Raw genomic sequence first — 24,894 nt, forward strand, 5'->3', positions numbered from 1 at the left:
ATTAAGATTTCCACCTAAAAGTCCCTGCAAGTTCAAAACAGGTAAAAAACAAAAAAAGGCTACACATGCAATGATTTTAAGGTCTCCTTTACATTTAGACTGTTACTGAGTGTGACTGAAGGCAAGATAGTCAGGCAACATTTCCTTCAGATAAGTTAGAAGGACTGGGAGCAAGACTTTTTTTTCTCCCTCTCATAACTTGCATAGTTTCCAAACATTTTGAGGAGAGAGAAAAAAAAGTCTTAATATTGGACCTCCTCCTTTTTTCTTTGTGCTCCTCTGTGCCAGACAAGAGGAGAAAATGCTGTGCTTCTACTCACTGAGAGTGGGCTTGTGTGCTGTGGGGTTTTAGTTTCACAGCAGTGGTTGTATGATCTCATAATTCACAATACTTAAAAAGACTGTTTAAAACAAAATTGCCAGTTTATGATTTTGTTGAGCGTGATGAATGCATGTGTCCTGTATGTTGTTTGGGGCCCTGTGTCCTCATTAAATCTCCAGCTGTGGGTGAAAGTGTGCAAAACAATGTTTCAAACTTGATGCAAGAAAATTTTAAACTAGCTCAGTGCTGTGAATGAAGTTGTCAAGCTTATGCTCTACGCATAAACTGTTATGCTTTAGAGAAGATTGGAAATCACTGCAGCCGTGCAACAGCAGAGTTAAAAGTTAAAAAGTTAAAATAGAGTGAAGTGAGTCAGTTGAGTGGAGTGAAGAAAAAGAACAGGACTCTGAGGGATTAAAGACAGTGTGTTTATTTTCAGTGAAGCAAATAACAAGACTGACAATAGAAGGAAAGTAAGTTGGTGGGTCCAGGACTCTAGTGCGAACAAGCCCACAGATGAATCCATCAGAGGAAAACTCTCAGTAACTCACGCAGACACAGCTGGGATCCCTGTGCAGAAATGAGATACAGGTGAGGAGAAGACAAAAACCAGAGCGTGTGAAAAGTACTGAAGAAGGAGCCAACTTCACTTCACTGTTTCCAGTTCAACTATCAGGCATCGACTGAAAGATCTCCTCAGTCTTAAATAGCAGACAGCTCTTACCGATAAGTGAGTTCATTATCTCCAGGTATGCTGGAAAGGCAGGAGAAAGTAACCCCCCCTGCAAGAGAAGGTGTGTTTAACTCCCACACACACACACACACACACACACACACACACACACACACACACACACGTACACGTGCACGCACACACGCACGCACGCACGCACGCACAAGTTAACCATGTGAGGTCTAAACCATCATTGGTGACAACCCTGACACGAGCTCCTAACCAGACTGTTTTTTTGGGGGAAAGTAAATATTCCGATTTCTGTTTTCTTCACTGTCTGATTGCCAGATCTTGGGACAACAACTTAAATAAACAAAATGACATGTTATGATTGCTCATGGTCACTCCTGATGATGACTTAGACCTCACAGGCCTAAAATCTAACATCTGCAGGGAGACACGTCATTCGGGTTTTCTTTGATCGGATATGATTTGGCACAAATGGACTTCATTTGTGCCAAATCATATTTTCATTTCTATTCACCATAAACACCACAGACTTCTACAACTCTGCCGAATGCTTTCTAAAAAAGTTTTCTGATAACTCAGCAGTTGTTGGCCTCATCACTGATGGGGACTGCAGTTAGTACAGAAAACTGACCGAGGACTTTGTTGACTAGCACCAACAGAACCTCTTCCAGATCAATAATGGGAAAACCAAGGAGCTGGTGGTGGACTTCTACAGCTGCAGACATCTTCCACATACACCAGCAAACATCCAGAGAATGGACATTGAGATCTTGGACTGATATACATATCTGGGTTTTCACCTGACTGATAAACTGGACTGGACTAACAACTCAAAGGTCATCTACAGGAAAGGTCAGAGCAGGCAGTATCTGCTATGGAGAACGAGGTCTTCTGGAGTGCAGGGATGAGATCTTATCTCATCTTATTTTATCTTATCTTATCTTATCTTATCTTAATTACTCAATCAATCAACTTTCTTTCTCCTTTCATTTAAATTCAGTTGTGAAACACGCTTCCACTGGACATAAGACTCGTGGACAGACTCATGTTGATACCTTTAAAAAGGAACTTAAGACCCACTTGTTCAGGCTTGCCTTTATTTAGTTTTATCTATTCATCCTATTTTAATAATTGTACTTTATTCTGTATTGTATAAATAAACTTTTCTCACTTCCCTGTTTCTTCTAGCATCACTGGTGAAGTTTGACAGCAGAATAAAGTTCATTCAAATCAGACTCCATTTTTATGAATTAAACCTGGTGTCGGATATTTGTGACAGCTGATACTGACACCTTGTGTTAACAAATGCACATTTCACCTTTTAAGACCGTGTCCAATCAGCAAATGTAGTTTGTAGACACGCGTTAATTTGCTATATTAAAAAACACTATGAGTTTGTTTTAAATTCAGCATAACCGCTTGATATTTAAAATTATATATATATACAGAGAAACACATTTTTATGAATGAGGATTAAAGCTGTAGTAAACCTGCAGCTCCATTCGGCGGCTCCGGTTTTAGCATGACAAGCTCCGCCTTCCTTGCCCTACGTCACGAGTTGTGATATACGGAAGTAGCTTCGAACTTGTCAACAAGAAAGGCCGACCGACATGGTAAGGGCTCTGTACTTTTTTATGAATTACTTGTGTTATTTCTGCTTCTGGACTATATATTTTAGTTGGTTTGTGTGTTTAAGTCGTTCGTGTTGTCCTCACAGAGCTTTTATGGGGGTGTCGCGGTTTGAAAAATGCCCTTCAAACGACGCGAGCAGTGAGATTTGGCGTTAGCCTTTAGCTAGGCTGGGAACTAGCTGTTAAAGCTGTAAAGGAGAGCAGCTGCTCCTTTCTCCAAACCGAAACTGTGGCGTTACCTAATCTGTGGTCGAAATCTTAACACGTATGGACATAAATATGACTTTAATCAAGCAGAACTCGATCTCGGTATAGTTTTATCTTAGTGGGAAGAAGAAACAGGGAGGAAAGTGTTAGTTTTCACGGGTTTTTTTTTTCTCGGAAGTGGGAGCGTTTCTGGCGTCATTGTTGAGAAGATTACAGGGAGGAAATCGCTGTGTGTGTGTCGGGTGTTACGTCTGACTGTGTGTAAATAAAGATCAAAATAACATCTGTGTTCAAGGGGCCTTTGCTGAGTTTTCCTGCCTTGATACTTCCTCAGTAACTGATTATTTTCGTGTGTATTAATACATGCTGGTGCTTGTGTGTGTGTTGCATAACGCAGAGGCATTTTTCCGCTGCTGTCCTTTTTGTAATTGTGGTTATCTTAAAAGTACCTTGTAACAAAGGATCTAAGGTAGTTTTAAAGCATTTTCAATATAAATAATGAACTTTATAAAATGTAGTATGTGTAATATTACTATATAATTAAAAATGTTATAATCCTTATATGAAGATAAGAAGTGATGGACGCCCAGTTTATTACTAGTTATAAACTCAGTTCAGGGATGACACTTAATTCTGCTCCACCGTCAGCTTACATATGACTATATTCTGCTATATCTACAGCATGCATTACTCACAGTATAGTTTAAGTTACTCTTAAACACATGCTCTAGTGGTTTACACCTGCACCTAACAAGGGAACGATTGCCGGTTTGATGCTAGGAAGAGATACAAATCCCCTTTGGGGAAGGGGGTTGCATGAGGAAGTTGCTCCGGCATGAAAACACATCAAACGCCTAATGAACAATGGAGCATCTAAACGTTACTCCTTAATTTAAAATCTTACTCATTATAACTGCTGCCGACAGCTGATTGTTTCAGAGAAGCAGTTATTGTGGATTTGATTGCGGAAATGGCTATTTTATGATGACTACGATGGATAATAAACAAATTAAAATAGCCAGTGTTGGCTCAGATGTTTTTGTTTCTCATTTGTCGTCCAGACAAACTTTGATAGTCGTTCACCCAGATCAAAGATGTGTCTCACTCATCTTTTCTTTTTCTCTACAGGCGAAGTCTTCTTGAACAAGACCTCCTGCCATGGCACTTCTCTAATATTTCTTTTTTACGCCCCCCCCCCCTCTTAACTTTTTATTAAAAAACATTTTTAAACATTAAAAAAAGAAACGTTACCACAATGAAAATCAGTTACAGCTTCCCTGCCCTCCTGGTTTTCTGCATAACAGGTGAGTGAGTGAGTTTTTGGCTGTTTGTGTATCTCTCTTAGGTGGCTGCTTTAAATGTTTATCAACCAAAGGTCATGTTTGAACTTTTCGTGTCATACAGCATTTACAGTCTGTGTGAGTGGCGATAATAAAGCACATTCTCTGTTCTCGTTTTGCTTATTTCCTCTGCAGCATGGAGCCGTTTTGAGCCTGCTCTCAGCTCATGTAAGGAAAACCAGTCATTGCATGTTTCATCATGTTATGAAAATGAATATGCCTCAAACCCACAGATAATAAACAACACCATTCATGGTTTAGTGACGTTTACATTTACATTTTCTTCACACCTGACAGGTTCAACATCAAACAACAACAACACTTAATTTATTCGCCAAACCAGGAACTGCTTTTATTAACTCTACTTTCTTGTGTTTATCACAGCCCACTGTGGGCGCTCCCTTCAGGTGGTGGACGATAAGGTGGGAGTGATCAGGAGTTCTGTTTACCACAGCTGGTCCTTCTGCTTCGGCTCAATGTCCGACGGCTGGATCATCACGGGTCCAGAAGATGAGCCGATCGTTCTCAGGTACGGATGCTCAAAGGTGGCACATAAAGGAGATGACGCTTTAAAAGCTCGAAGACGTTAAATAATTGACTCCCAATTATTTTACCGCAAATCAGGCGACCTGGGATAATTATTAACAGAGTAAATATACCAGTTGTGCAATGCATTGATTGTTTTTGCTTTATTAAAAGTATATAAATGCTTAATATTGCCTGATCATTTTCTGTTATCGTTTATGAAGTAATGAATGACCCAGATATGGAGATAAAGACAAAAACAAAAAGTTTTTGAGATTCAGTGTCTGCGATTGAGAAACTGTGGGTTCTGTTCACTGATACAAACTTTCTCTTATTACAAATCTTTCCACAGCTTCTCTCAGTTTTCTGTCCGCTGTAAGAAAGAATGGGTGTCTATAAACTCGTCGGCTGGGGGTGATCCAATCATCCTGTGTGGCTCTAAGTTGCCGCAGCCAATCGAGCTCCCAGGGGGAAATATTACAGTGATGCACCACTTCCTCCCTCATATGTTCCCTGTGTCATCATTTCTGTTGAACTATGCCAGAGGTATGACGTCCTGACATGTGCCTGCTTGCAGTTCCAGCTCTTTTTTTTCCCCCAATTATTATCTAAATGTTCCTTTTATCTTCCTCCCTTTGTACAGATCCATATGAAGGCGATTGCCCAGAAACATCTTTTAAATGCTACGGGGGTCGCTGCCTTCCCCACTCCTGGCGCTGTAATGGGCAGGTGGAGTGTCTTGATGAAGAATCTGATGACAACGACGAACTGGGTTGTGACTGTCCTTGTGGAGGGCTTCTTCAGACCTTTTATGGGACCTTCTCCCCTCCAGCTTGTCAGGGTCAAAGTCAGTCCTGTGTTTGGACTTTGGATCCTGAGGACTCCAGGCCGCTGAGTCTGGAACTGCAAAAGCTGACGCTAGCTTTTGGGGACCGACTCACTATCTACAACAGAGAGGAAGGCAAAGGAGACATTATTAAAATTGTGAGTTTCCCAACCCAAATATTCATTACTGGCAAATGTTTTTCTCTTTTTATTTATTTTTATTTTTTTTGAAAACCCTTCTGCATTTTCACAGATTACCAGCTCCTCCAATTCCAAATCGGTCCAAGTTGAATCCAACACCGGCGTGATGTCAGTGGTGTATAAAAGAGTTCTTGGCACAGAGAACTCCAACTTTAATGCCACGTTTCATGTTAAGGGCTACTGCCCTCCGTGGGAAGGTCGGTGCGGGGGAGCGGCAGGAGGTTGTTTTACACAGGAGCAACACTGCGATGGGAAGTGGGACTGTCCCGAGACCGGAAAGGACGAGGAGGGCTGCAGGAACTGCAGTCCGAATCACTTTCCCTGTGGAATGGCAGGACAGAGGACGACAGCGACCAGCAAGCCGCAGTGCTACTCGCTGACGGAGAGATGCAACTACCAGCTGAACTGCGCTGATGGCAGCGACGAGAGGGATTGCACCGTGTGTCAGCCGGGGACCTTTCATTGTGACAGCGACAGGTCAGTGTGCACCTGTGTCACACAGCTCCACACACAACATAAAAGGAGTAAGGGGGTGCACTAGGGTTTGTGTCAGAGGGCGTTCTCACCCTGTACATGCTTATTTTACTCACCGTGGAAACGGGTGCTGCTGTTTTTGTTTTGCTTTGTTTCATAACCATTCAGGTTTGTGGAGTTTCAGGCTCAGGCGTGTCTGTATGTGACATATGACCATCTTAGAGTTTAAATTGGCTTTGCTGTGGTTTTTGTGGTTCTGCTGTTTTTCTGTAGAAATATCACCCATCCTGCAGCAGTGTGTGACAGGCACAGAGTTACGTATGAGGAAATAAATATGCAATGTTGACAGTAGAGATTCTGCATTCCTCCAAAAAGCATTGATACAGGTTATATTTATATACAGCTGTTTATTATGGTTTTACATTATTGTGATTATTTTTGATGATGCTATTGCTATTTATTGTGTAGTTCTGCAATAGTGCAATGTTAACTAGTTGCCATTGTTTGCATGTTTTATCAAAAGCCACAGTGTCTTAAAATAGGCCAACGTCCTTTTTCTAAATGCAGCTCGCTCTGTAACAAAAGCACAAAGTGTGTATGGGAAAGTTTTGAGCTTAAGCGTAGGGATCCTTTTAACTCAGCCTGTTTCACTTCTCCTTGTTTACAGCGTTGTGGTTTTATTGTGAGTCTTAATTCAGGCGGCGTCTGATGTTTTCTGTGAAACTGAACCTGCCACTCATTTTCTTCCAGCCTGCTCTGGTAACAAACGGCTCTTTGTTCCCTCTGCAGGTGCGTGTATGAGAGCTGGCGCTGCGACGGCCAGGTGGACTGCAAGGACGGCACAGACGAGCTCAACTGCACGGTAATCTTGCCCCGCAAGGTCATCACCGCGGCAACGGTGGGCAGCCTGGTCTGCGGACTACTTCTGGTCATTGCCATGGGCTGTACCTGTAAGCTGTACTCGCTCAGGACGAGGGAGTACAGGTAAGTCTTTGAATGGTTCTGCTGCGTTTTTGTTTGAGGTTTGCAGCCGAAGCTCTTCTGCTCTACAAAGTAGCTGCTTTAGTTTATTTTCGTTCCGTTGATGAAGCATAATGAGTCTTTCTTGCCACTTTTAAAGAAGAAAAGACTGACTCATATATTGTGCTGATAATCTCAGATGATGAGTCAGGAGATGCAGACATTGTTTTCCTAACTTCTGGCTTTAATTGCTGCCAGAACTGCCAGACAGTAACTCTCAGATGGATAGCACAGCCTCCTACGACACTGACAGTACACTCCACACAAAAACAAAAAAACAGCCTGTTCGTTGTTGTTGTCAGCTAAATGCTTGAGTTATGTACAACAACAGGAACCAATAACCTGCAGTGTATTAAAAGCTTACCTTTTTTTAACCTTTAATAGTACCTCTTAGAGTCAAATCTATTTCTAGACTTTATATTTGTATACTTTATGTGGATCTGCGTGATGCTTCAAAACAAAAACAAAATGTGCCTTGCAAGTTTGCAATGTGTGTGACTGCATCTAAAAGAGCCTCTATCCTCTCACAGCATGTTTGCGCCAATCAACCGCCACGAGGCGGAGCTCATCCAGCAGCAGGCCCCGCCTTCTTACGGTCAGCTGATCGCACAGGGCATCATCCCCCCAGTCGAGGACTTCCCCATAGAAAACCCCAATGAGGTGAGAGAGCAGAGCGCCAGAGATTTTTAACTGCCCGCATGGACGCACCTGTCAGGATTTCATCAATCCAGGATCCTGTCAGGACTTTAGATCATGCTCATTTGTTTAAAGAACCCATGTGATTGACTGCAGCCTGTCCTGCAGAGTTACAATATACATTTAAGGCATTTAGAGGCGTTTTTTAAAAACCCCAAGTGTTGAAATTTCAGCAGGAAAAACTGATTAACTAACTTCAATTTTAATTAATGTGTTAAAACCTACAAATCAACATCTTATTGAAGGCTTTTTGATTTAAGGGCTTTAATAAATGTAATTAAACGCAGAAAAGCCGATAGCTGTTACTACATTAAACCACACACTCTAATGTGTAGTAGTGCTCTCTGTCTTAAAGCTCATCTATAGCAGCCTTATTGATCCCCAGCTGGATGTGGGCTGAAGTTGTAGGAGTGTTAAGATGAGGCTAATGTGCTGTTACTGTGCAAGTTTACTCTGAGTTTACTCCTTGGTGAGACAGCTGAGGCAGTGGAGGCGGAGGGATAAAGTGGCTGGCTCTGCCTGATGGGATTAGCTGAAGCCGCCTACACTAAGCTCAAACTTTGATTAGTGTCGCGTAAATAAATTCAGCAGGTTTAATGATTTTTAATAATGATTTTAGGATGTTGAACACGAGCTGCTGAAGGTAGTTGAAACAATCTGCTCTGTGTTTCTTTGTCAGACCTCGACTCTTTCTCTGAGAGGAATCCTGCAGCTGCTTCGCCAGGATGCCGCCAGCTCCCCACACCGCAGACGTAGGCCCCGATTTATCCGCCGGGCTGTTCGCCGCATGAGAAGGTGGGGTCTGATCCCCAGATCCGCATCCAGGCAGACTCAGTCGTCAAGCTCCAACCAGCAGCAGGCGCAGCAACAGCAGCAGTCAGATAGCGCTACATCAGGCCAAGAAGCAGCTCGCTCCACGCCCGCGAGCTCCCCATCAGCCGTGGAGGCGGTCAACCAGCCGGTGGCCCAGAAACTCGGCTTGTTGGCACAGCCAGCGCAGCACCAGCTGGAAGCTCCGCCTCCTTTACTGGCGCTGCCTTCAGCTCCTCCTGTCGCCTTCCCCCCTCCCCCTCCCTACGCACCCCCAGCTCCACCTGTGGACGCCCCCCACACTCCCCCTGTTGCCGTGCCTCCCAGTAGCCCATCTCTGGCCTCCATCTTCCACACGATAGGCTTGAGCATCTCCCGCTTCAGAGCCTCGCCCTCTTCCACCAACTATGTGCCCCTCTCTGCCTCGCCTTCCTTCTCCTCCTCCTCCTCTTCATCGGACGACGATGTGCTGCTCATCCCCCTCTCGGAGGACAACACTTCAGAAGACGACGTGCCCATGCTCACCTGAACGACTTCCTCACCCACCCCTTCCCACCCCCTCCCTCTTACTTTACCTCCCACCAGTCTTTCCACATTCGTTTGAACTGAAACACAGGAGCGGCCGGTGGTGGGACTCTTCCTCTCTGTGCCAGTCTGGTGCCTTTTTTTTTTTTTTTTAAATCGCTTTGCGTTGCTGACATATATGAATAGAGTATTTTTAAAGAAAGGAAAAAAAGACTTCCTTAAGAAAATGCAGACGAACGGCACGGCCGATGAAGAAGCGCAGATGAGTATTATGCGTGAGCACTTACTGAACGCTGGGCTGCACGTAGAAGGTGAACTTTTATTTTTTTGCACAGAAGAATCTTCCCTATCCAGATACTGAGGCAGGCTACTGTCAGGTTGAATGATTATAGCTCTTATAATAGAAATTGTTGTGTTTGTGTGACTGCGACTGTGTGAATGCAACTGCGTTTTAGTCTCGCGTAGACAGCGGAGTGTGATTGCACATGAGGAGTGTCTTCACTTGCACCCAGTCTCATGATATATCACGAAACAAATCCCCCCTTTTTAAGTGCCTTTAAGGAGCCTCCTGCAGAGACCTCAAGGATGTTGAGAATTCCTGAACACACACTGCATGCAGAAACACACACGCACACAATGAGGGTCACTTTTTCCTCACGTCGTCATGGTGACTTCACTCCAAAATGGATTTAAAAAAACTGCATGTGTACTCTTCAAGCTGGCAATAACTTTTTGGATACCCTCGTTCTAGTGCACATCGATTCCAACATTACTGCGTGTTTAAATACTTCTTCCCCCGGTGAATGAATGTAACCTTCAAAAAAACAAAAAGCAAACGTATCAAAAGACAATCTCTTTGGTGCCTGATTTTATGACGTGTGTAGGTGTGCACAGGAAGATGAGGCACCCTAGTGATAAAAAGGGTCGAGGGGGGGCCTCCAAATTCACAAAAGAACCTCACATCTGACGAGACTCAACAGCATTCGGTCACATTTCGACTCAGCAGACTTGTGGTGTGCCATTTGTAATATTAATATTAATATTATTACGAGTTTTGTGGTCTTTTTTTTTTTTCTTTTAGCAGGTTTTGTCTCTCTTTCCTTAAATTGTTCCTGTTTTGCTTTGTTGAATGTATTTTTTGGGGAGGGACAGTTTTAAATTGACAGGTAAATGGGGGGGGGGGGATTTTATTTGGGTCAACTTCACTGTATATAAGTAAAAAAATATGGCTGAGATTAAACGATTTGCACTTTTAGTTTTAAATTTTTTGTCTTTTTTGTGTTTTCTTTTTGGGGATATCGGCTGTGGGGGTGCCACCTGACACCTCAGTGAGACATGTCAGAGGTGTTTCTTTGTGCTCTGTATTCAAAGGATCTGTGGTAATTCACACAGACTCCCCACAGAAAGAAGGAGAGAGCTGTTCTTGGTGGGAATGCAGAAGTTGTGCTCATTGCTCTGGTTTGGAGGATAAAAGGAAAATGCTTTTACTTTAGAGCTCTGAAACTCCGCAGATGGACTGAGGTCGCAGCCGTCTACCAGGTAATAATACTGACTCCATTTAATTATTGAAGCGGTTTTCTACACAGCACCCCACGTGCAAGTTTCAACGCGATAACCTCTGTTTTGGCGACTCAATGATGACTCAATCTCCTTTACATCTAAAGAAAGCAAGATCTAAACGCTCTGCATTACATTCCTGTTTAACAGACCTCACACTCTACAAAACCCTGCACCACACAGTCCAGTTACACACCTGTTTGAGGAAAAACCTTACTTACTTCAGATTATTCATGATGAGGTTTCCCAACCTTTCTGTCAGATTGACTCATGCACTCTTTCTTCATCACTGCCTTTCATGTTTAAACTTGAACCAGCATCAAACAGGATCTGGACTGCTTCCTGTTTGCTGCTTAGTGTTTGTGCTTAACAAACTTGCTTATCCATAGCTGTTCATTATGATTTCCATCCACTACTTTCTTCTTTAACAGCTTTTCACTTCATTTAGTAACCACTTTCTATTCAGTATGTTTATTAAACAGTTGCAGCTATTAGCCAGCTTTTAGTGAGCTGAAACCTCAAAACCTTGATTTGTTTGTTTTAACTATTTCTACTGATGAAGTATTTATTTTAGTTAATCGTGCCAGCCCAAACTTGTTCTCTAGAGACTCTGAAAGTTGTAAAATGTAATTTACTATTATTTAAATAGTTTGAGTGAATCTATCCATGTAGCTGCTTCTGTGGACCTCTGATTGGTCATTACTGACCTAAGAAAGCTCAAAGCTGCAGACAGAAGAACTCAGTGTTTACAGTTACTTTATTATTTTAACTGTTCTGTTTGCAACATGGCAGCAAGATTTGCTATGATGGTTTGGAGACAGAGGAGCTGGAGTTAATGATGTTACGCTTAACCCCAAATTGTCAGAATAATACTATTGATCCTTTTTTATAATCTGTACAAATACATGACACAAAGACAGAAATAAATAAAATCAAATAAATTCACGACCATATTTTGGGATCCTCAGCGGCCATCTGAAACATTACATCATCTCCTCTTCCTCACTGTTACCCTGAAATAGGTTTCCACCATAACTATGGCTTCCCCTCCATCCTTGAACCTCTGGGTGGGGATTGTGCTGGTGGTAATGGTGGTCGTGGTGGAGCTCCCAGGAGCCCTGCAGAGGTGCATCTTTGATGAGCTTCAGGTCAGAGTGGTCAGCGCTACAGACAGCCCACCCAAGGAGCTCAGGCTCAGAAGGTCAGAGGAGCAGAGGAGCATCCTGGGAAAATCTGGCTCACCTACTCCTACCTCACCACAGCCAATGAGGATCCGGACCTGGATTCCGAGAGAGAGCGACAGCCTATCAGAGGCTGAGAAAGGAAGGCTGGAGGCAGCGGTGGAAGAAGCTGTGAGAGTGGTGTCTTCTTTACTGTCAGGTGACTGTTGAACAGAAACGGCTGGTGTGCTGTAGATTATTACACTCCACAAATCTGACAACAAAGAAATTTCAATGCAATCAACATTCTCTTGTGCGATAACTGAATAATTGTGTTTTTTAAATAAGTAACACTGACTTTATAACACTGACGTTTTTATGTATTTATGTGAGCTTGTGCAGCATAATTTCATTCTGCATTGTGTCTTTGAGGTAGTGCTCAGTAACAATATAGTAAATCTTGGATCTGAAAACACACACACACACACACACACACACACACACACACACACACACACACACACTCATAAACTGCTGACATTTTAACAGTGAACAGAGTGCCGGGCCCTTTACTGCTCAGCAGAGACATCAACAAATACTGCAAGTTTCTCTGGAGGGATTCAAGTACTATCAACTACAACAGGTAAGTACAGACGAGTGTAGCTCCAGTCCCTCAAACAAACATCTCTGGCAAGATTTGAGTCGTTAAAATGATTTTTCCCCTATATTCTTATTTTACATACAACACAAAAATCCAACCAGCCAATCATATGACATGCAGTTAGACATGTACACATGGGTAAAAGGCACTCTTGAAATTTAACTGAGTATCAGAACGAGGAGGAAAGGTGATTTAAGTGACTTCGAAGGTGGCAGGTTGTTGGTGTCAGGCAGCTTATCTAAATATTTCTATATTTTCCCACAAACCACAAAACCAGAGTTTACAGATAATTATCCAGAAAAGAGAAAATATCCAGACGACTTTTTAATAAAAGCTGAGTATCATTTGAGTATTGTTGCTAACCTTCTGTTGGCTGCTTCCAGCAGGATAACGCACCATGTTTCAAAGTTAATGAATGCTCTCACTCTTTAAAAGAAATGTACACATTAGTGCAAGTAACTATGCATTTAAACTCACCAACAGGTTTGTATTTGTTCACTCATACTGTCCCGTATCTCTGAGCTCTATCAGCTGTCAACTTATGCAAATAAATGGAAATAAGCAGACTTTTTATTCTCCCAGGTGTGGTAGAGCCAACAAAAACTACGGAAGTGAAACTTGCCTGGATGCGACCGTGAGTATCAAATGTTTTTGCTGCCACACACAGCATGTACTAGACTGCTGCTTCTGAATAATACAGTATCAACATCAGTAGATCCCAGACGACCACCTGGCTGGATGTGATATTTACCCCGAGGCCGATTCACACAAAAGGACTGTTCTCAGACCTGAAGGTGCTGGAGTCCCTGATACCGACTTCCTGCTTTACCTCCATGTACAGGACACAGACAAGTGCAGAGCAGAGGTGCAAACCTACAGATAACAGAAAAATCTTTGATATAAAACCACTCAAATCCCAGCAGTTCTAAAACATTTTGAAATTTCTTCATTAAGTTTCTATTCATGATTGAAAACAGCAGTAAATTGTTGCTCTATTTGATCATATATTTCTCCACTTTCTTATAAGAAATTTTTTTTTAAAGCGTCTAAATTAAACTTCGCCCACGTAGCTTTCACCTCTTCCTCAGTGTATCTTCTTGTTCCTCAGCCCAGTGTGTTGGCCTACGCTGTTCACTGCCAGACGGACAGTCACGGGCGACCTGTAGCTGGGGTGGTGGTCATCTGCAGGGACCGGCTGACAGGAGCCACATACAGCCACCAGACTACAGTACAGGTACGATTACTTTTATGGATACATGATGTGAAAAGTGAGGTTTCTGTGGCTGTTTTAACAGAGAAGGATGGATCATGATGACAGATTATACTCTTCTGTTCTCCAGACTGTCATTCATGAATTGTTCCATGCACTTGGATTTTCTAAGGATCTCTTCAGCACCTGGAGAGACTGTTACTCCTCCTCCTCTTCCCAAGGTTTTTAAACACATCATTTACACCACTTTATCCTTTTTTTAACTGTAATTTAACAAACATTAGTGAGTGTGTAATAACTGTGTAAAAATTCATTTTTCTTAATGTGTGTGAGTGAGGTTATTATAATAAAATCTAACGGCGATTGAGATTATATAAGCATTCATCCTTCCACACATGGGCTGGTGTCTTCAAAAGTTTGTTTACTTTACTTTGAAACTGTGCAAAGTGTGGACGAAGAACAAAAATTGGGAATTAAAAATGCAAATATTAAGTGGTAACACACAAAGAAGAACACTCAAATCTGATTAAAATGTAGAAAACATTTTTTTCATTATAATAAGTTAGTGTATTGAGTCTGACCTTCATTAAAGATCACATGCTTTGGTCAGAAGGTGGTTCTTTATCAGCGTTTTCTTTGCTGGATCCTGCAGTGGGTGCTGATTGTTCTCCTCGAGGCAAAGCGAGTCACTCAGACGGATCCGGCCACATGAGGATTTACACCCCGTCCGTCATTTCAGCCCTGCAGAAGCACCTGGTGTCCAGCGATCCGGAGCTGGGAGGACCACTGGAGAACCTGGTACTGCACAGCTTCAAGTGCAGAAAACTTTAACAAACTAAAAAGGAAACCTAACGGTGCTTTCACCCCTCAGGAAGCAGCTCCAGGCAGGGTGTCCTCACACTGGGAGTCCCGGGTCCTGCAGGGCTCCATTATGTCGGCAGTGCTCGGGGATCCTAGCACAGTTCGGATCGACCCAGTGACCTTAGCTGCATTACAGGACACGGGGTGGTACACCGTCGACCTGAGCCGGGCTCAGAGTCTGGTCTGGGGAGACGGTAAGGAAACTGAAATATGAAGAAAATGCACTGAAAACTGCATCATCATAACAGGAGACTTAACAAAAGCTGAACATAGACACTCTGTGATCATACTTTTTAAATAATAAACAGTTTTTTTATGACTTATTAATAGGTGAAGGAGCCATGTTTGGCTCCCTGTCAACCTGCCAAAATAACTCCTCATCCTTCTTCTGCACTGGAAGGTAAATTAAAGTAATTTAGTGTTAACATATATTTTCATACAGAAATTCTGTCACTTTGTCCTAAATGTTTGTGTTATTTGTACTTCTCAGTGGACGTGGATGTCATTTTCTTCATCTCCACAAGGGGGAGTGCCAGACTGACCAATACCTGGAGGGCTGTCGAGTGTATAAACCCCTGCAGAATGGAGTAAGCTCAGTATCTTCGTGCATTCACACTAAACACTGAAGATGAGAGGACATTATTATTATTATTATTATTATTATTATTATTATTATTATTATTGTTATGTATTTATCTTTAGTACACGTTTTGAATCTCGCACTTCAGAGTGAATGCTGGAAAAAAGAAAGCAGCAGGTGGACAGCTGAAGATGAGCTGAGCGGGGAGAGTTTCGGCTTTGACAGCAGATGCTTTCTCTCCAGCCTCAGCACACAGGTGTGTGTGTGTGTGTGTGTGTGTGTGTGTGTGTGTGTGTGTGTGTGTGTGTGTGTGTGTGTGTGTGTGTGTGTGTGTGTGTGTGTGTGTGTGTGTGTGTGTGTGTGGTCCTCCCCTGTACTCTCTTCACCCTTTCTTTTGAATCCTTTGTAACTTCTCGTCTGTCTTTCAGAACCAGAGTCAGGTCAGCAGCTCTGTGGAGGGCCGGTGTTATAGGCACAGGTGTACCGGACCGAACAGGTATCAGATCCAGGTGTTTGGCTCTGAGTGGGTGGACTGTCCAGCAGGGGGCAACATTCAGGTATAATAACATAATGGCTTATTACAGTGTTATATGTTTTTGGATGAGCATTAATTCAGAGTTAAAACTTGCAGTTTTTGTGCATATAAACAGTTTCATTTATACAGATGTTTCTATTATTACCACATTTATATGATTAAGAGCATCTTAGTATAAAAACATCCTAATGGATAATACAGTCAACATCTCATATATAAAAATGATTTATTTTTGCATCAGATTAAAGGATACAATGGTGCAGTTTTCTGCCCTGACAGGAGGTTATGTCTGTACCCTGATGTGACTCCTCCCTTAGATGATGTCAGGACACTTCCTGCATGCATCAGGTGGTGAGTACAACTTCAAACATGCCCCGGCGTCCGTTAAAGCAACATATACTTCATTTTAACTTCTCTTTGTCTGTGTAGTGAGATTTCTACCTCAGCCCATGATGGGACCTGGTCTCCCCTCAGACCACCCACAGACCCACCTGTATCCACAGCGCTGTGCTTCACTGCTGCTGCGTGTCTGCTGGCTGCACTGATGGTGTCCTGCAGGAAATGTCGCTCATGTATGTTCAGAACACGCATGGTGGCCCCTGACCAGCAGGGTCATCTGTAGAAAGCCTGTTCTTAGGAATGGGCAAAGACTAAATTATACATTTTAAAGTAAATTAAAAAACTGCTTTTACTTTTATTTCCTGGGGTGTTTTTATTTTCTACCTTTGATTGTCTCGCTGTGGAGTTCTCTATCAGCAGGAGAAGCTGGATTTATACTTCCATAAATCAGTTTTTATTTTTGTCAAATGTGATTTTGACGACTAAATGTTAGTTTCGTCCATCAAAATCATTTCCCTGTCATGGACATTTCTCTAACCTACACTTGTTTATGGCATTAAATACAATGTAAATTCAAAGAGGATGAGGGTAAACAGTAAAATAATCAAATATATGGTAACAAATTGTCAATTTTTAACTGTATTTTGATTTTTTGCACTGATTAAACCTCCAAACTATCCCCATCTTCACTTTTGAACATTTAGGTTCAGTAATTTAGAGATAGTCTTACTGCTGATACAGCAGAATCGAACGAGCAATTTCCTTTAAAACACTTCCTCTAGAACAGTTTTGTCATCTCACAGGAGTGACACAGATGACAAATGACCTGTGATTGTTATTGTAAGTGAGCATATTATTTCCACAAGATGCAAATGTAGATATGAATGTCATGACATGCCTTGGAAAAACGCGTGCCCAGACTTGCCGAGACTTACAGGACACAAAGTCAGCCTGTTTTCCCACCTCGAGGTTCTTTGTTGTCATTCGTCACGAAGGGACGTGACAGTACAAACACCTGCTGGCAAACTGACAGATACTTTGAAACCAGTTTGGCAGAAAGCTGCTGCTTCCTAGTGCTGTGACCCAACACGAACATGATTGAATTAAACTTGTGCTTTTTAAATCTCAGCCTGTAGAATATAGTTTGGCTCACACCAACAGAAGCTGAGAGCAAAAATTATGGTGGTTCAAGACTTTTGCACAGTGATGCACATGCCTGAAGTTGTTAAAGACAAACAATTAAAGAAAAAATGCTTCAGCATAATATGTATCAAACAAGTAAAGGAAAATAAATAATGCTTAAACATTTGAATGAACCAAAGACAATTTCTGAAGCAGCCCTTTATCCCAATCTTTATATTTACCAGAAGGTGGATGCAGTGATTTCCCAGGTTAATGTTGTGTCACAAAACTGAAAGCAGTGATGTCCTCTTTCACAGGCTAATCAGAAACAGTCAAACACATGTCCATACTGTCTTCATACATGTATTTATGCTTTCAGACACACAGGGATATTGAAAACGAGACACAAGCAGGTTGTGTTGAACACGAGGTCTAGTTTAACAACCAATATTCTTTATTAGTAAAACTTAGTTTTTGCTAAATTACCACAAATGTTTATTCTAACTTCTTCTCTCACTGCTTTAAAAAATAGCAAAAAAAATGTTGTGTTGTTGTTATAATTAATAAATATCATCTCTTTATTTGTGGCTAGATCAGAGAGGAGAGCAGCGTCAGAGTGAGGTCATCAGAGAGAAAATATAAAAAAGTCACAGTGGACTGGAAACACAGCTGGTTCCAGTCTCTAACCAGTTTTCAAGCCTTTTTCAAATACTGTCAGCGGCTAATAAGAGTCGATCTATCTTATCCCATTTAAATGAGAAAAACAGCATCCAAAAGATATTTTTAAATAATAGAAAAGTACAAAACGTGTTTCATTTCTTGAAATCACAAAATCAAACCATTAAATGTTGAAGCCCACACAGCCTGCTTTAAAGGGTTGTCCTCGAGCTACACCAGTGAACAAGCATTAGAAGGTGAAGCACGGTCTGCAGTGAGCCTCAGGCACGCAAAACAGAGCTCCACCCTGCAGCGAGGACAGGAAATGTTTTTACTCTTAGTGCCATCATGCACCACCAGTAAGCCCCTTTTTGAATGGGCTTAGGCTGAGGCACAGCCAGGATCCCACATTCCTCACATCCCTGACGCCGATGTTGTGTTCACGATTTCCCGCGGCTTGCTGATACATCACTGACCTCCAGGTAATTCATGACAGTGCTGCTGAGCATCTTTTTTTCAAAGTATTTGATTTCTTCAGGAGTCAGAAGAGCCATTTTACAGACCTCTTCATGTGACCACTCAGCATTGCAGTCAGGCTGGCCGCACACAAATCGGCTCTCACCCTGAGGGATCAAAAAAAAAAATCAGTTAATTGCATCTAAGCATGTTGACATGGTCAAAAGAAGCTGCCGAGGTTCAAACTGAACATCGGAACGAGAAAGAAATTTAATTTAATTGATTTTGAAAGTGGCATGGGTTTTGGTGCCATACAGACTGATCTACTGCTGACCAACTCTAGAGTTTACAGAGAATATTAAAAAAGAAAATATCCAGTGAGCATCAGAAAATGTCTTGGTGATGTCAGAGGTCAGAGGGGAATGGCCAAACTTTGTTATGTTTATAGGAAGGCAACAACCCTTGTTACAACCAAGTTATGCAGAAGAGCATCTCTGAGTGCACCACACACTGAACCCTGAAGCACATGGGCAGCAGAGGACCGCACCTGCCAGCTATGAATTGGAAACTGAGGCCACAATTCACGTGGGCTATTTTCTTGCCCATTTTGCAACCAGCCACCAGATCTCAATTCAATGCAGTACTTTGGGATGTGGTGGAATGGAAGATTCCCATCACGGGATCTGCAGCAACTGTGTGATGCTGTTGAGTCAATATAGACCAAAACATCCAAGGAATGTTTCCACCGTGTCGAATTATATTTGTTTAAACTTTGCCTTCAAAACCTCTGAAGGCAAAAGCAAGTCTAACAAGGTGTACTTAACAAATTGGCCAATGAGTTTATAATAGATTTAGAAATGATTTAGAAATAGATTTTAAATCATGCAAAGTAAATTTCATAATTTATGTGGAAAGTTGGGAAGATAAATGTGCAAGAAGGACAATGAGAGACGATGGAGAACTAATACTTCAGAATCTGATTAATAATAAACATGTGGTACCTGGTCCAACAACTGGTGACACCAGCTGGTGAGAGACATGGGGGTGACAGAATGACCGCAGGACATCCGGGCTCTCAGAGATTTATAATCTCTGCCCTCAACTATGAGACAAAAAGGAAGACTTAACTTATAAAAATCCTTGAAGCCCATGCTGTCAAATCTGAAAGTATTTATCTGGTTCTTTGACTACTTACAGTCCATATCATCGTCTCCTTCAACAAATGTAAGGGTGGTGTCGTTTGGGTCGTAACATTTCTCCTCTCCAGTCACCAAACTGGCGTCCAGACCTCCAGAAACGTCTTTTTTGCCCTTATCTCTCATCCTCCGCCGTGCATTTTCCAGATGGTTCTGCAGTTCGTGGTAAAGGTCCAGGTCAGTTTCCAAGTATCTGCGCCTTGAGGGATCAAAACCATCCCAAAGCCCGGTGCTTCCATCTATACTAGCAGGGCGGTTTTTCAGTCGGACGGACTGTTTTCTCTTCTGAGGATTTAAAGTTAAGCTCCTTTTAACTCTCGCTTGGTTGCTCTGGGGTCCTGTGTAGTCTGCGGTCGTTCTTTTCTTTGTCTCGCTGTTGCCCATCTTTGCCACGTTTATCTCCACAGGTGAGCGGCAACGGACACACACGGTTACTGGTTTCATTTACTAAAATCACGTGATTTTCAGTTACGGGGCTGTAACTCTGCGGTTGCACAAGACCGTGTGCCAAAGTGAGGCGCGACATTCCAGGTAACAGGAGGAGGACCTGTGGGCGGAGAATACACCTGGAGCACAGGTGGGTCCGTCTGTGAAGGTGAATGTCAGAGGGAAGTCCACACTGATGAAGAGCGTCACTGTAAACTGAAGAACAGAATCTGTAAAGAGTCAAAGATGTGCAACTTTCGCCTTTCTGAGAAATTTCTTTGGCGTTAACACATTTCAATAATAAAATTATAATAAAGTACAGTATATCGATCGGCCCTGCAGTCAGACGAATCAATCATCAATCTCTGTGCTGATGCTGTTTCCACTCAAACCGACCACATTCTGTAACTTTCCTCTGTGTTTACCGTTATAAGCTTTGCTCTCTGCTTCTGCTCAGCTGGTGACATCCGGGTGGTGTTCAGGGCGGATGTTGCTGTTATGGGATCAAACACGTCCATCATCCACACAGTGCTACTCCTGCTGCTGAGGAGATGATGAAGACGAGACCACGAAGAACAAGAAGATAAAAACGGGACTCTGGTTATTTAGGCTTATTAATCTTTACTGTGACACTCTGACATGTGCCATAATAATGATATATAACAATACATAATAATAATGTGTCAGAGTGACCTATTTGTAAAAAATATATCCGGAAGTCTTAACTGCTGACTTTTTTTATTTAGCACACTATAAAAATATATAGTGCATATAATAATTCGACATATTATTATTTTTTTGACAGGGGGAAATGGTGAACATAAACATTATACACTGAATAAGATGCATCTCATTAGACTGGATCTCTGTTTGTTTTTATGAACTACATTTACATGTCTGCATTTTGTTTGAGGACATAACGCAGGTGTAGTGAGCTTGATTTTGTAGATCTTCTTTTCCTGCGTGGTGTCTGTGAACGCAGCATGAAGATTCACCCCTCCCCTAGTTGTCTAATCAGAGGATTTAAGTGTTTGGGACTCATTTCTGTCGTAGATGGCGAGGATAACATTTGCGTTGCAGATCGGATTAATTTCCCCAGAAAATTATTTGGCTGTGGTGAGTAGACACGTTTGGTGAGGTTCCCTCTTAAGCATTGTGAGTGTAAACACCGGGATACAACTATAAAGCAGCATTTAGGTTGCAGTGCGACGTCACGGGTGTGTAACTGGTGGCACCCCTTGGGCACTCCTCCCTGTGGGTTGCCTCCCCACGTAGCCTGTCTTTAGCCAAATTGATTAAGTATGTTTTTGAGGTGCTATTTTTAACCAGAACAACCTAGTGGCAGTGAATGTTGTCCTTTTAAGCAATTTCTGGTTATAAAGTATTTTAATTAAAGGTCTGGTGTTGTAAGTCATGCCACTCAATTAAATGTTTTCTTTGCTGCAGCTCTATATTATGTTCAGTTATTTTGTTTAATAAACTAATAAACTTTTTGAAATTAATTTGCTGTGCCTCTGCCTTGTCAATAATGAGCCTGTGTGCCTTTGTAACTGGTAACTCTTTTGTACTGGCTACTGTAATACTTCCTGCACGTTGTCAATACTGTTTAGTTACCTTTTCAGTTTCTCCTTCTTCACGCCACCACACAGGCAATAGACTACTGACCCCTGTTCTAAATAGCTCTTCCTTTGAATATGCAATGATGTGAGGTTTTATCTAATGGATAAATATAAATTATTCTATCTGACACATGTTGTTTGACATGCATGCAGGAGGCAGTACTGAGGCTGTGCAATCAAGTAGGACTTCCTTGTGTTAAAAACATACCACTTATTTAGATCATGTTACTGGTAATTTCTGGGGGAACACCAAGGTGCTCCAAGGCCAGCCAAGAGATATAATCTCTCCAGCGTATCCTGGGTCTATCCCAGGGCCTCCCCCCGGTGGGACCTGCCCAGAACACCTTAACTGGCTCCTTTTAATGTGGAGGAGTAGCTGCTCTGAGCCACTCCCAGATGGCCTAACTAAATTCAATTCAATTCAGTTTTATTTATATAGCGCCAAATCACAACAATAGTTGCCTCAAGGCTCTTTACAGAAAAATCCAACGATCACATGACCCCCTATGAGGAAGCACTTTGATGACAGTGGGAAGGAAAACTTCCCTTTTAACAGGAAAAAAACTCCATCAGAACCAGGCTCATCTGCTGCGACCGGTTGGGGTGAGAGAAGGAAGTCAGGACAAAAGACATGCTGTGGAAGAGAGACAGAGGTTAATAACAACTATGATTCAGTGCAACCCCCCTTTCCTGTCTGGTCCCTAGCCCAGGACCAATTTGCCATGGGAGACCCCTACCTTGGGGTCTAGCTCCCTGACAACAAACCCCCTGGGTTCCCTGGGACACACAAACCTCTCCAACACGATAAGGTAGCGATTCATGGAGGGGACTGAAACTTTATTGAAAAGTAAATGGACATTATGTTGTCACAACTTTTAATTGAAATATTCATCTTTGTTGTATACCATTTTATCTCTGAACACTAAAAACCTTTTAAAAGCAGGAAGTTGTTTTTTTTTTTTTTTAATTTGCAGAGTTCAGGTGTGAAATTGAAAACAATGCAAAGAATAAGTTCATAGTAGGCATGCCATTTTCAGCCCCTTTTAATTTTTGTGCATATTTTTAGTCCGTGCAAATATACATTTTTTTCTTTTTCATTGTTCTCTGTACATGATATGAACTTTGTTTTGGCTGTTGGAAGTCACCTGGAAAATATCAAATATGTAATATCAGCAAAACATCAAGAGTTGTTATGAGAACATAAATGCTCTCAAAAAAGCTCCACTTGGCTCTGGCATTTATCATCATCATCATCATCATCATGTACTGTACTGCACATGCTGCTCTGGCACTGTTGTGAAACCTGAGCCTAAAGGTTCCCTCTCTTGGTAATGCTATTCTCTTTGTTACTCCACAGATTCAGTGATTTGGCAGCACAATGCTCTCTAGTCTGTGTGCCACTTGCTATTGGTCCAGATGTTCCACAGGTTTGGCCCCAGCAACACAATGAATAAATGTTATGTGTGGTGCAATGTGTCTCTAATAGGTTTTAATATAGTAGGTAAGAGTCAAGTAGATGCAGGGCACCACCTTTTGGCCAAACTGTCTCCCATAATTCAATTCAATTCAATTCAATTTTATTTCTATAGCGCCAAATCACAACAAAAGTCGCCTCAAGGCGCTTTATATTCTACAGTAGATCGCACAATAATAGGTACAGAGAAAACCCCAACAATCATATGACCCCCTATGAGCAAGCACTTTGGCGACAGTGGGAAGGAAAAACTCCCTTTTAACAGGAAGAAACCTCCGGCAGAACCAGGCTCAGGGAGGGGCGGCCATCTGCTGCGACCGGTTGGGGTGAGAGAAGGAAGACAGGATAAAAGACATGCTGTGGAAGAGAGACAGAGGTTAATAACAGATATGATTCAATGCAGAGAGGTCTATTAACACATAGTGAGTGAGAAAGGTGACTGGAAAGGAAAAACTCAATGCATCATGGGAATCCCCCGGCAGCCTACATCTATTGCAGCATAACTAAGGGAGGATTCAGGGTCACCTGGTCCAGCCCTAACTATATGCTTTAGCAAAAAGGAAAGTTTTAAGCCTAATCTTGAAAGTAGAGATAGTGTCTGTCTCCCGAATCCAAACTGGAAGCTGGTTCCACAGAAGAGGGGCCTGAAAACTGAAGGCTCTGCCTCCCATTCTACTTTTAAATACTCTAGGAACAACAAGTAGGCCTGCAGAGCGAGAGCGAAGTGCTCTAATAGGGTGATATGGTACTACAAGGTCATTAAGATAAGATTGGGCCTGATTATTTAAGACCTTGTATGTGAGGAGCAGGATTTTGAATTCAATTCTGGATTTAACAGGAAGCCAATGAAGGGAAGCCAAAACAGGAGAAATATGCTCTCTCTTTCTAGTCCCTGTCAGGACTCTTGCTGCAGCATTTTGGATTAGCTGAAGGCTTTTCAGCGAGTTTTTTGGACATCCTGATAATAATGAATTACAGTAGTCCAGCCTGGAAGTAATAAATGCATGAACTAGTTTTTCAGCGTCACTCTGAGACAGGATATTTCTAATTTTAGAGATGTTGCGCAAATGGAAGAATGCAGTCTTACATATTTGTTTAATATGTGCGTTGAAGGACATGTCCTGGTCAAAAATGACTCCAAGGTTCCTCACAGCGTTACTGGAGGCCAAGGTAATGCCATCCAGAGTAAGAATCTGGTTAGATACCATATTTCTAAGCTTTTCAGGGCCGAGTACAATAACCTCAGTTTGATCTGAATTAAGAAGCAGAAAGTTAGCGGCCATCCAGGTCTTTATGTCTTTAAGACATTCCTGCAGTTTAACTAATTGGTGTGTGTTATCTGGCTTTATGGACAGATAGAGCTGGGTGTCATCAGCATAGCAGTGAAAATGTATGCTATGTCTTCTAATGATACTGCCTAAGGGAAGCATGTATAATGTAAACAGAATTGGTCCTAGCACTGAACCCTGTGGAACTCCATAATTAACCTCAGTGTGTGAAGAGGACTCTCCATTTACATGCACAAATTGGAGTCTATTAGATAGATATGATACAAACCACTGCAGCGCAGTACCTGTAATACCTACAGCATGTTCTAATCGCTCTAATAGGATATTATGTAAAGTAAAAATTTTTACTTTTTAATTATTTTATTGCATTTTTCTAATCACTAGGGTTTGAGAGTAACACAATTTCTATTCTGTGTATGTCCTGTACATGTGGCAGAATTGACAAATAAAGTTGACTTGACTTGACTTGACTT

At 42.0% G+C, this 24,894-nt stretch overlaps 3 protein-coding genes across 3 annotated transcripts; 2 read left to right on the top strand and 1 right to left on the bottom strand.

Annotated features, from left to right (window-relative positions):
* The first annotated feature begins 2,558 nt into the window (after nt 1-2,558).
* Nucleotides 2,559-10,327, top strand: lrp10 (low density lipoprotein receptor-related protein 10). Its single transcript, XM_085451094.1, has 10 exons — nt 2,559-2,638; nt 3,992-4,167; nt 4,339-4,371; nt 4,588-4,732; nt 5,081-5,274; nt 5,372-5,712; nt 5,807-6,231; nt 7,018-7,212; nt 7,779-7,908; nt 8,624-10,327. Exons 2-10 carry the CDS (start codon nt 4,119-4,121, stop codon nt 9,281-9,283), a joined length of 2,172 nt encoding a protein of 723 aa, XP_085307220.1. The 5' UTR covers nt 2,559-2,638; nt 3,992-4,118; the 3' UTR covers nt 9,284-10,327.
* A 77-nt stretch (nt 10,328-10,404) lies between these two features.
* Nucleotides 10,405-16,558, top strand: cirop (ciliated left-right organizer metallopeptidase). The gene is made up of 15 exons (XM_085451095.1): nt 10,405-10,818; nt 11,859-12,216; nt 12,546-12,639; nt 13,240-13,291; nt 13,373-13,522; nt 13,766-13,891; nt 13,998-14,088; nt 14,520-14,665; nt 14,739-14,922; nt 15,059-15,128; nt 15,219-15,315; nt 15,457-15,564; nt 15,737-15,865; nt 16,085-16,194; nt 16,273-16,558. The coding sequence occupies exons 2-15, from the start codon at nt 11,874-11,876 to the stop codon at nt 16,463-16,465; spliced, it is 1,893 nt and encodes a 630-aa protein (XP_085307221.1). The 5' UTR covers nt 10,405-10,818; nt 11,859-11,873; the 3' UTR covers nt 16,466-16,558.
* A 1,714-nt stretch (nt 16,559-18,272) lies between these two features.
* LOC146714730 (uncharacterized) lies at nt 18,273-20,097 on the bottom strand. The gene is made up of 3 exons (XM_085452756.1): nt 19,613-20,097; nt 19,419-19,519; nt 18,273-18,584 (listed from the first exon to the last, which is right to left on the bottom strand). Exons 1-3 carry the CDS (start codon nt 20,055-20,057, stop codon nt 18,402-18,404), a joined length of 729 nt encoding a protein of 242 aa, XP_085308882.1. The 5' UTR covers nt 20,058-20,097; the 3' UTR covers nt 18,273-18,401.
* Between the last annotated feature and the right edge of the window lie 4,797 nt (nt 20,098-24,894).

The sequence above is a fragment of the Copadichromis virginalis genome, linkage group LG3, assembly GCF_057382275.1.
Source record: "Copadichromis virginalis isolate Kocher_CV1m ecotype Utaka linkage group LG3, C_Virginalis_male_GT1.1, whole genome shotgun sequence".
In the NCBI taxonomy this organism is placed as follows: domain Eukaryota; kingdom Metazoa; phylum Chordata; class Actinopteri; order Cichliformes; family Cichlidae; genus Copadichromis; species Copadichromis virginalis.